General features: G+C 43.7%; 2 protein-coding genes across 2 annotated transcripts in view; one reads left to right on the top strand and one right to left on the bottom strand.

The window, feature by feature from the left end:
• SLC31A2 (solute carrier family 31 member 2) overlaps positions 1-12,063 on the bottom strand; it is a 526,804-nt gene that overhangs the window by 327,074 nt on the left and 187,667 nt on the right. The window lies entirely within an intron of this gene.
• Positions 1-12,063, top strand: part of LOC310669227 (uncharacterized protein) — a 142,906-nt gene that overhangs the window by 71,955 nt on the left and 58,888 nt on the right. Inside the window, exons 16-23 of the mRNA XM_083422836.1 lie at positions 266-310; positions 560-613; positions 1,941-1,985; positions 5,325-5,378; positions 6,671-6,715; positions 7,080-7,133; positions 7,533-7,577; positions 9,460-9,513. Of these exons, the coding sequence (XP_083278962.1) occupies positions 266-310; positions 560-613; positions 1,941-1,985; positions 5,325-5,378; positions 6,671-6,715; positions 7,080-7,133; positions 7,533-7,577; positions 9,460-9,513 (396 nt within the window). The remainder of the gene's footprint in view (positions 1-265; positions 311-559; positions 614-1,940; positions 1,986-5,324; positions 5,379-6,670; positions 6,716-7,079; positions 7,134-7,532; positions 7,578-9,459; positions 9,514-12,063) is intronic.

Below are 12,063 nucleotides of genomic sequence, written 5' to 3'. Positions count from 1 at the left end.
AACCTTGGGCCTCCAGCTGTTTTCGAACTACAATTCCCACCATCCCTGACCACTGGTCTTGCTAGCTGAGGATTATGGGAGTTGTAGTCCAAAAACAGCTGGAGGCCCAAGGTTGGGAAATGCTGTGTTAGGGTACCTTTCCTCCTCGCAGAGCTACAATTCCTAGAGTGGTTTAACCATCTCTTCCAAGGGAACTCCAGAAGTCAACACCAGGATGTTTGTATCCTTCACTGTATGTCATTTTTCATTTTATGTCATTTTTCAGGGGGTCAAAGGAGAATGCGGACCTTCTGGACCTGTTGGGCTCCAGGTAAGCAATTTGGCTATATCACTTTGGCTATTTCTATCTTCACAGCAGGGCTGGGCAACTTCTCATGGTTCCCTAAATCTTTAGCAGAGCAAATGTATTTTATCAAGATCCCTGAATCTGATAGTGATCTGGGCTTTTGTCCGAGTATGACTCTCGGGTTCAAAAAGGTTCGCTTCAGTGTCATTATCATCAATAATTAACATCACCTCCAAATATTATTACATGACATTATAGAGGTTTGTCTTACAGGGTTTGATGGGCCCTAAAGGTCTTCATGGTTTTCAGGGTCTCCCTGGGCCAAAGGTGAGTGATTCCTGCTCTGCTCCTTTAGTCCTCTATTCTGAGCATGATACTTTTTTGGGGGGGGGCAGTCCCTATTAATTATAAGCAATATGTCCTGATATCACTGTCGCTCATTTGCCTGGTTAATTTCTTTATTTGATTTGATTTATATCCCACCTTGCCTTCAAGGAACTCAAGGTGGTATCCATGCTTTCCCCCTCTCTATTTTATTCTCACAACAACCCTGTGAGGTAGGTTAGACTAAGAGTTTGGGGCTGGCCCAAAGTAACCCAATGAGCTCCATGACTGAGTGGGGATTAGAACCATGCTTTCCCAGGTCCTAGTCCAGCGCTCTAACCACTACACAACCCTGGCTTTCTATTGTACAGGCCTTAGTGTTAGCGGTTTTCCATTGAGAAGAACATTGCTTAATTTTGCAGCAGTCTGCAGCCCTGACTGAGTTTGCTCTTGCAATGGCTTGATGAAGTTTGGATTTCTTTTGTTTTTAATTTGGTTTCAAGCTTTCTAACCTGCCTCTCTGCCAAGATACTTAATAGGGATAAAAGCTGTGTTTACTTTAAACATATTATATTATTTTAATTTTATCTATCAATCCCTTCATAATTCAACAGAAATCTCTAGCTAGTTTTATGAATCCCAGCAAAGGGCAGCATAAGCAAACAATACAAACTTCCTATTCACAATCCAGTAACTACTAATCATCACCATTCCACATTTTAAGTAAGATAATGAGTAAATAAATATCTCTAAACGATGTGCATTAATATTTTTCAAACTCATGAGAGAAACAAAACATATACAAAACATAAAAATGTATCAACCTGTATCAAAATGCAACTTAATTTATAATGTATCAGAGAGGATCTAAAGGAATCAAAACTATGCACTACCAAAAATTGATTTATGTGTATAGGCATAGTCACTCTTATTCTGCATGATGCGTTTTGCTTTTGCTAACTATAAAAATATCAGGCTAAGGGTCCACCCTCTACAGAATGCTGTGACCCTCCAGATGTTGTGGGACTATAACCCCCACTATTGGTTGTGCTGGCTCAAGCTACAGAGGGAAGGCCTGTAACCCAGTGGCAGAACATCTGCATTGCATGCAGAAGGTCCCAGGTTCAATCCTTGGCACCTCCAGGTAGGGCTGGGAAATATTCCCTGCTTGGAATTCTAGAGATCCTCTGCCAGTCAGTGTAGACAATACTCAGCTAGATGGACCAATGTTCTGACTCTGTATAAGGCAGCTTTGTACGTTCTTCCTAAGACTGAGGAAGTTGTTGTTTAGGAAGGTAGTGTCTAATTTAAACATTTTATCCTGTTGTAGGGAGATGCCGGCTCCATGGGCTGTTCAGGACCTACAGGGCCTGTGGTAATAATTTCACGTTTTCTTTAGTCACTTGTAAAATCCCATCCTGCCCCAGTGTTTTTCATTAACCTGTAAAATGTCAAAATAAAGCAACAATGCTTTTAATAAGTTACCCAAACAAGTGGGGGAGATGGATAGAACAGCAAGCTTTCCTCCCTCACTGATTCCTTCTTGACTAATTACTTGTTACAGTGGTACCTCTGGAACGAACGGGATCCGTTCCGGAGCCCCGTTCACATCCTGAAGTAAATGTAAGATGCGACTGTGTGTCTGCGCGTGCGCGGGTCGCATTTTGCCGCTTCCGCGCATGCACGTGATGTCGTTTTGAGCGTCTGTGCATGCACAAGCGGCGAAACCCGGAAGTAACATGCTCCGTTACTTCAGGATCTCCACAGAGTGCAACCCGAAAATATTCATCCCAGAGCTACTTCAACCCGAGGTATGACTGTAGGTGTTTTTCTCTCTCTCAGGTTCTACGTCCTTCCTCTTTCTTCTCCAGTTCAATTAGTATTAGAGCTTCCTTTGTTAATCTCACGACTTCAGGATGGCCATATGTCAGTTTGTACTCATAATAGCCTTGTTTGCCATGAGTTTCTTGTGATTAAAATGATGGGGCTGTTGAGTCATGAGGAGGGTTGAAAAAATTATCTAGCCCAATTTCCAGACTCCAAGAATATCTACAATGCACATTTAAGTACTGGTTGGATAATAAATTACTCTCCTTGAGGAATTCTTGGAACTGTAATTTTTTGAATGATACAAATATTGACTAGCAGTTTCCAGGGTTCTTTGGAAGAAGCCATGATAGTACAGTCATACCTCGGGTTGAATGTGCTTCGGGATGAGCGTGTTCAAGTTGCACTCTGCAGCAACCTGGAAGTTAACAGAGCACGTTACTTCCGGGTTTCGCCGCTTGCGCATGTGCAGGCGCTCAAAATGATGTCACGCGCATGCGCAGAAGTGCCAAAATATGACCCACCCATGCGTAGACGCATGGACATGGGTCACCGCTGTAATCAGTCTGTAGTTCAGATCGTCCATTAGGACTTTCCTTAGCCATCACTTTATATCGGGCAAGTGTGGGAAGAACTTAAGAGCTTTGGGCAGCTGTAAAATAAGCAAATCCCATGCTAGAGATCATTAGGAAAGGAATTGAAAATAAAACTGCTGTTATAATGCCTTTATACAAATCTATGGTGGGACTACACTAGGTATGGTTCCAGTTACCTCACTTCAAAAAGGATACTGTAGAATTGGAAAAGATCCATAAAAGGATGACCTATACGATCAAGAGGAAAGAGAAGACCCCTTATGAGGAAAGTTCCTACTGCAAGCTAGCACTTTTGAGAATCAGTGGAATGCAGGAGGAATGTTTCTGTTTAGGCCAGACCCCTGAAGGCTCTAAAGTTCTCTCAAGGGGGTGGAGCTTAGAGAAGGGAGTATGGAGCTGCTGACATCATTCTGCCACAAGAAACAATGGAGTGTGGCTCCAGGAGTGAAGTCAAACTGTTGGAGAATCACAGTACATGCTGTGGCTCCAGAGACTAGTAACTCATAACTGCTGCCTTCCGCAGCACCAAAGTAGCAAGCCTGGGCAGTGTGTATGGAGGTCCTGGGCTGCCCAGATGACAAGACCCCATCTTGGTCTCATTGATGTAGTCCAATGGAAAGCAGAGCAATACATTTGGCATCATCTGGGCTGCAGGAGGCGTACAAGGTACCATCCAACCATCTTAGTGTCAGGATGCTGTCAGCAGCTCCCAGCTGGTTGCCCAGGAAAGTATAAAGACAAGGAAATGTTTCTGTCTTTAAGCTCTTTGCTCTCCTACTTTTAAGGCTCACTGGGTTCTGGGAGGTGGAGGGTCTGGAATGCTTTCTAATGACAATGTCTCAGCTGGGTGTTGTTCCTGCTCTCCCAGGATTTCCCAGCTTTTCTCCTCATCTGCCTCTGAGCTGCTATCTCCCTCAAACCCCTGTTGTAAAGCTACACTGTCTTCCTCCTCCTTGGAAGGGTCAGGATGGAGAGGCAGTTTCTGTCAGTACGCCTTTGAGCCGGTGCCAGCAACTGGGCTCAATAACTGGTTCTGCCCCGACTGGGCTAGGCGACTGGAGCACTTCCAAAGACCTTCCACTCCTGGAAAACAGGTCTCAGTGCACTGGACTCACAGCTGTGCATTGTGAGCACCAGACTCAGCAGAGTATAAACAACACGGAAGAAAGCTGGGAAGCATAACTTCTTTTATTTCTAATAGCTGCTGCAACTAAAACTCCTGGCTTGCATGAGTGGTACAGCTCTCACTCAGCCATCTAATCACTACATAGATAACACACAGACTCCACACAGAGTCAGGCAGGAGCAGAAGAAGCGAAGAGCATTTTCCGCCCCCTCCTTTCTGAAAACACCATATCAGGAGATTCTCGCAAAGGGAAGGGGTGAAAATATCAACAGTTTCCACCATTTCTTCTCTGCCCAGTTAGGGACAGAGACACTTAGGGACTGCACTCTGGATTTGCATAGGGTTTACTCCTTAGCCTTTTCTTCTCCCAAAGATGTCCCTCAAGGCAGCAGGTAGGAAGTATGGAGACAGAGGCATAAAAGGTTCCATTTCCTCCCAAACTTTGTTGGAGCAAATTGCTCACTCTGAGCTATCTCCAGTCCACTAACCTTTGCCCAGCCTTGCCTCAGGCCTTCCACTACTTTCATCATGGGGTCCAGCATTGTTTCAGAACATGACAATTATGCTCCTCGTAGCTGTATGTTAATGCTTTTTGTTTTGTTTCATTTCATACATGTAAAAAAATATATATGCTCCCCACAAAGTTTCCCTTTAGCAGAGTCCTCCAAATTTGCCTCAGATTTTGCTTCAGGAGATATTTACAGTCAAATAGCACCTGTCAATAAATATATATATTTTTTATTGCACAACTACATATTCTGTCAGGACGCGGGTGGCTCTGTGGGTAAAACCTCAGTGCCTAGGACTTGCTGATCATAAGGTCAGCGGTTCGAATCCCCGCGGCGGGGTGAGCTCCCATCGTTCGGTCCCAGCTCCTGCCCACCTAGCAGTTCGAAAGCACCCCTAAGTGCAAGTAGATAAATAGGTACCGCTTTATAGCGGGAAGGTAAACGGCATTTCCGTGTGCGGCACTGGTGCTGGCTCGCCAGTGCAGCTTTGTCACCCTGGCCACGTGACCCGGAAGTGTCTTCGGACGGCGCCGGCTCCCGGCCTCTTGAGCGAGATGAGTGCGCAACCCTAGAGTCGGTCACGACTGGCCCGTACGGGCAGGGGTACCTTTACCTTTTTACATATTCTGTCACCTTATCTGTGTTGGTGTTTATAGGGTGAGCTGGGGCAACCAGGACTGACTGGAGTGCAAGGAGTTAATGGCTCACAGGTAAGTGTTCTGGGGGTATTGAGGGGTGCAAATGCAAAATGAAAAATTCCATCCTCAGAGAAATTATTTGAACAGAAGTCAGGAGGGAGGTGGGGGAGGGGTAAGTGGATGTAAGATTAACAGAAGAACAACATGCTGGACCAGGCCAATGGGTCATCTCGTCCAGCATCCTGTTATCATATCCACATATTCCTCAGTGGTAGACTTGTAAACAGGACCTGAGCACAAGAACACTCTCCCCTCCTGTGCTTTCCAGAAGCTGGTATTCAGAAGCATTACTGCATCCAATTAAAAATTCCACATTTTGACAAGTGTTAATAAACCATTAGGGATGCGGGTGGTGCTGTGGGTTAAACCACAGAGCCAAGAACTTGCTGATCAGAAGGTCGGTGGTTTGAATCCCCGCGATGGGGTGAGCTCCCATCGCTCTGTCCCTGCTCCTGCCAACCTAGCAGTTCAAAAGTACGTCAAAGTGCAAGTAGATAAATAGGTACCACTCCGGCGGGAAGGTAAACGGTGTTTCCATGCGCTGCTCTGGTTCGCCAGAAGTGGCTTAGTCATGCTGGCCACATGACCTAGAAGCTGTACGCCGGCTCCCTCAGCCAATAAAGTGAGATGAGCGCTGCAACACTAGAGTCGGCCACAACTGGACCTAATGGTCAGGGATCCCTTTACCTTAGTAAACCATTAAGGTTCTCCACTCCTGATCTGCAACCTAAGTTGCCTACGTTCGTCTGCCTTTTGGCACATTGCAAAAACATTCATAACTCCTCTCCCTCCCTCCCTCCCTCTCTCTGTGTCTCTGTATGTGTTGAATATTTACAACTAGATTTCTTTGTTAAAAGCAATGAAACCAGAACATAGTTTCAGCTCTGCTTACCAGTTCTTGGGTTCTAAAGTAGCAACCAGCACTCTGCAAATGTTGAAAAACATCAACAGAACCAGTCCTGTCCTCTGAAAAAAGGGAATGGGCTGTGAAATATTTCCATGTGAGAAGAGGGGTGGAGTGCAGAAACTGTGGCCCCTTCAGTTGAGTTTGGATTCCCAACTCCCAGTAGTCCCAGTCAGCATGGCTTATGGCCAGGATGACTTGGTAGTCCACCAACAATAGGGGAGGGGGGCACAGTATCCCCATCCATAGTTTAAAAGGTTTAGATTTTTTTTTAAGGATGAATACACCACTCCCACCAAGAGAAGGTTACTCAACCTAAAAGTATACGTATCTATGTATTATAATGTGACTGTGTGAGAGAGATAGTTGTTGTTGATTATTATTTTTTTGTCCTCTTCAGGGAGAAACGGGGCCTTCAGGCCTGCCAGGCCCACCAGGCCCTCAGGTATGTACTCATTTCTGGAATTGCTATGGCAACAGAGCTGATATGCCCAAGGGGTGTTGGTTTCCTGAGGCAGAAAAAGCAAAATACACCCTGCCCCCTTGTGTTCTGTTCTGTTTCTTCAGAAAGAAAATACTTAATCATGAACTAAATCATTGGAATAGAAAACACAAAGTTACAGGCAAAATTAATAGGGATAAAGAAAATGAATGAACTGCTTCCAAATCATTTTTGAAAACAATAAAAAAAAAGTGCATGAATGGAGGAACTAAACAACAATTTCTCTCTCTCTCTCTCTCTTTCTTTCTTTTGCATACCCTTCATCTGGTCTTGTACAATATCTGGGACTTCCTTTCACTCTCTTTAGGGCCCACAAGGCTTGGAAGGGAGGCATGGGCCCAAAGGACTAAGGGGATTACAGGTGAGTGGTCCATACCTTCCTTAGGGATACAATCCTCCAGATGTCTTGCTGCCTGGCGATCCTTTGAAACAAACTTTTTTTCCTTTATTGCAAATATAATAGAAATTTAAAAGCAGCGTCAGCTCACAGTAACAATGAGGATAATCCATCCATCCTAATTTAATCATCTATATTAATATAAACAGTCCTTATATCCAAACAGATGTGCAAACAAGATTGGTGATTACAAGCTACATGTTCAAGTGTAGAAAGCACAGTGAGACCTTCACTGAAAAGTGTATGGTCAGTGTTTATCCTTCCAGCCAGGTAGTATGTGGTTTTGTAACAGCTTGCAGGATCCACTTTTACTGTCCATCTGTTCATCCTCATGTCACGGTAATATAATCATTTTCCTTTTAGGGTCCCTTTGGGAGAGAAGGCCCCCCTGGAGCCAAAGGACACCCTGTAAGCACAATATCTTTCTTTTTTCTCCTCTTGCCTTTTAAACAACCAAAGAGTTGCTATTTCTCCCAATAACTGATTGGCACCTTTTTCCATCTTCACAAAAATCATCGGTGAGGAAAGAAAAAAAGAACCACTGGTGGTTAATATAGTCCATCTCCACTGCCCTGAAGCACAGTATCTTCTGCCTAACCAAGATCTTATGGGAACCTTTTTTGTCCACTTTTCTTTCTGTTGAAGTTACTGTGAGAATAGGATGCTGGAATAGATTCACCATTGGCCTGACTCTCCTTCTGTTCCTTTATTATTTTTACTAAACTTATAAGAACATAAGCACATAAAAAGGGCACTGCTGGAACAGGTGAAAAGCCCATCTGTTACAGCATTCTGTTCTCACTGTGGTGAACTAGATGTCCCATAGGATACCTACTGGACCACCTCTCCTGGTATGCCCTGTGGAGGACCTTAAGGACCACAAATAACAACACTTTGGAGGTCCCGAGCCTCAAGGAAGTTAGATTGGTTTCAACTAGGGCCAGGGCCTTTTCAGCACTGGCCCCGATTTGGTGAACGCTCTGTCACAAGAGACTAGGGCCCTGCAGGACTTGACATCTTTCCACAGGGCCTGCAAGACAGAGCTGTTCTGCCTGGCCTTTGGTTTGGGCTCAGTCTGACCCTTATGTTTCCCTCCCCTTTTGGTTTTGATCTATGGGCTACTTTTAAAATGAGGCTGCATTTTAAATTGCATTTTAACCTGTATTTTAAATTGGGGTCCCCCCCATTATGTTTTTACTGTGATTTTATTGGTGTTAGCCGCCCTGAGCCCGGCTCTGGCTGGGAAGGGTGGGGTATAAATAAAATTTATGATGATGACGACGATGATGATGATGATGATGAAGCCCACAAGCTGGATTTCAGTGTGACAGCAGGTTGTCCCCCCCATGATTTCCAGCAACTGGTTTTGGGAGGCATATCATGTCAGTGGAGGTAGCACAATAGCTAGCATAACTAGTAGCCCTTTGATAGCCATATTATCCATGAATTTGTCTAATCCTCTTTTAAAGATGGTCCACATCAGTCACAGTCACTACACCTTGTGAGAGAAAATTACATAGCTTAATTAGCCCTCGAGGATTCAAAGAAGTGTATAAAACAAGTTTGGATGGTTGTGTTCTTAAAGCCAAGAACATGGCTCAGTTGGTTAGAGTGTGGTGCTGATAATGCCAAGGTTGCAGGTTCGATCCCCGCATGGGACAGCCTGCATATTCCTGCATTGCAGGGGGCTGGACTAGAGGATCCTCAGGGTCCCTTCCAACCCTAGAATTCTATGATTCTATGTTCTATGAGTCCAGCTAGATTTGGTCCAGTATCCACATCTCCTAGTGGCCTACCAAATGCCTGCCAGAAGCCTGCAAGGCAAGTGTAAATGCAAGAGCACACTCATGATTCCCTGAAACTGGTATCCAGAGGCATGTATCAGCAGTAGGGAACCTGTAGTCATCCAGATGCGGTTGGACTATAATTCCTACCAGCTCCTGCCAAGTATGGTGAGTAGTCGGGGATGGTGGGCGGTGAAGTCCAGCAACATCTGGAAGGCCACAGATTCTCCACTCCTGGTATAAATAATTAAATCCCAGTGCCAAAGGAATGAGAAATAAAACAGATGTGCAGCTGATGCAAAGGGCTTTGCTTGCAGGAGGTCTTGGGTTCCATCCCTGGCATCTCTGTGTAGGCATGGAAAAGACCAGGGGGAACTTCCAGGGTTGACAAAACTGAACTATTTAGGTCAGTGGTCTGACATCGTAAGATAGCTTCTTGTGTTTGTGTGTCCTGTTTTCTCCATGCTTGTAATCCCTAACATTATGCTTCTTTTGTCATGTTTCAGGGAGAAAGTGGTCTTTCTGGCCTAAGAGGGGTGCATGGACGAGATGGCCTAATGGTATGTGTTGAAATCTGCACAGAGGGGAATGGTATGCGCCAAGCGTACTCGCTGTTCTCCTTTTACTTACTTATAAAATTATTCACGTACTGCTTTTTCTTTTCTTTTTTAATAATATTTATTAAATGTTTTATAGTTATAAAAAGAAGAAAAGTAGAGAAAAACAATACATAAATTCAACAGACAATACATCAACAATAAAAAGATACAATACAACAATACAACAAAAAAGAAAACAAAAACATTTAAACACACATCCACGTTTCATATCTATATCTTTCATTTACTTATTTCCTCGACTTCCTCGCACCTCCCTTTTTTGTATTCTAGTTCAAATTAGCTGGTTCAACAAATCCTCTCCCTCTTCTTCAGTTTTTATTCTCTAATTTATCCTAACACAATTTAACCTTAAATTTTCTACTTTGGCACGTTAATAATAAATTTTCATATAATTCTTAATAACACTTCTGCTAGAACCATGTAGCTTCATTCCAATATTCTTCTAATGCTTTTTCATAAAAAGGAAATATCCAAAACTATTTACAACAGTAGCACATAAAACAGTAGAATAAAAACCATATCAAAGGTTAAAATTTGACATCAATTAACTACAGTGGTACCTCAGGTTAAGTACTTAATTTGTTCCAGAGGTCTGTTCTTAACCTGAAACTGTTCTTAACCTGAAGCACCATTTTAGCTAATGCGGCCTCCTGCTGCCGCCGCGCCACCAGAGCACAATTTCTGTTCTCATCCTGAAGCAAAGTTCTTAACCCAAGGTACTTAACCCAAGGTACTATTTGTGGGTTAGCAGAGTCTGTAACCTGAAACGTATGTAACCCAAGGTACCACTGTATTGTGAGAAAGGTATATTCTCAGTTGCCTGCATTGGCCCAGTAAAATAAAAAGTTTTCAGCAGGCGTTGTAAACGTTGAAACAGAAGGTGCTTGCTGAATCTCTGTTGGCAGAGTATTCTGCAGGACTGGGCTGATGACACTAAAGGCCTAGTTTCTTGTTCATGGAAGTAGACAGAGGCACAGGGTCTTCTGGATAACCTGTTTATTCAGCATTCATTCTGATTTAATTCTGCAAAGCTTATGCAGTGAGACTGGGTAGTGGTGGTTTGTGAGTATATCCTACAATATATCATTGATGCAGCAATAGTTCATTTATACTTGACTGTCAACACAACATTATGCTTTATTAGTTGTTTCATAATGCTTCCCCAGTGTTGTTGCGTTATTCCCATCTGGAAGGGCCCTCTTGCATTACAGAGCAACAAAAGCAGAATAAAAAAGGAAGGAAGGAAGGAAGGAAGGAAGGAAGGAAGGAAGGAAGGAAGGAAGGAAGGAAGGAAGGATCCTGTAAAATATTACAGGATTTCAGCAAGAAGCTATGCTTGGAAACAAAGATTTTAGCTCTTCTGGTACATAAAGGCAGGTTTGGCTCTGTGCCAGTCGCTGAAGCAGAATGGAATACTCCCTTTCATTCTACCTAATCAAAATAAGTGAGAGACAAACAATGTGGGGTTCTTATGTTGTTGTTGTTTTTACTGAAAACTATTTGAGAAAGTATTTGATTCCCCCCAGTATATACTTTCTGTTGCCCACCTTCTCTGCAACTGGTTGCCTCGGGTTAAACAAGTTTCTTAAACAATATAACAGGCATGCAAAATTCATTTGCAAAAATCAAAAGTTACACTAAGTAGATACGGATGAGGGACTGGAGCTCAATGATAGAGCATATGCAAAAAGTTCCAGGTTCAGTCCTTGGCATCTCCAAAGACTTTTATCTGAAACCCTGGAGAGCTGCTGCCACTAAGTGTAGACAATAATGAGTATATTATAAGGCAGTTTTCTGATGTTTCCTATTTAATCCACTCCTTTATTAAGAGCATAAGAACAGCCTGCTGGATCAGGCCAATGACCTGGTGCCAGTGAGAAAACCCACAAGCACCAGAGCACTCTCGCTTCCTGCAATTTCTAGCACCTGGCATTCAGAAGCTTTGGTGCCTTTAAGAGTGGATACAGAGAGTGAGCACTCTGTGATGAGGGACTGATAGTTAAACCACTCTGTTTAAAGTGGTATCATAGCTCTTTAAACGCATGACCTGAATATGGCCTTGGTCATTTCCATTAATTCCACTGAAAACGTCTCTCAGTTAACACGTGGTTGCAAAATGACATTCTTCTTGCTCTCGTTTTCTCTCTCTATTCTCTGGTCACATCTGCACCAAACATTTAAAAGCACATGCCGTCTCTCAAAGGATGGAGGCATAGAGTGGGTGGGTCCAGGGGAGTTCAGGGTCCAGGGTGCTCATGCCTTCCCATGTCTCTGTGAGGAGAATCAGAGCTTATAGGGTTAAACAGCTCAGAGTGAGCGTCCTGCCCACTGGGGGTGGTCTCCATCTGAGGATCTGTTCTTTGTTCTGTGTGAGACAGGTTTCGGTTTTAACCAAGGAAGGGAGACAACATGCAGTCTCTGGAGTTTCTGATTTATTTCTGCTATACAGTGGTACCTCGGGATGCAAACGGGATCCGTTCTGGAGCCCTG

This window comes from Podarcis tiliguerta, assembly GCF_965153285.1.
Source record: "Podarcis tiliguerta genome assembly, chromosome: Z".
Classification (NCBI taxonomy): domain Eukaryota; kingdom Metazoa; phylum Chordata; class Lepidosauria; order Squamata; family Lacertidae; genus Podarcis; species Podarcis tiliguerta.
This window is presented reverse-complemented; position numbering and strand designations above follow the sequence as displayed.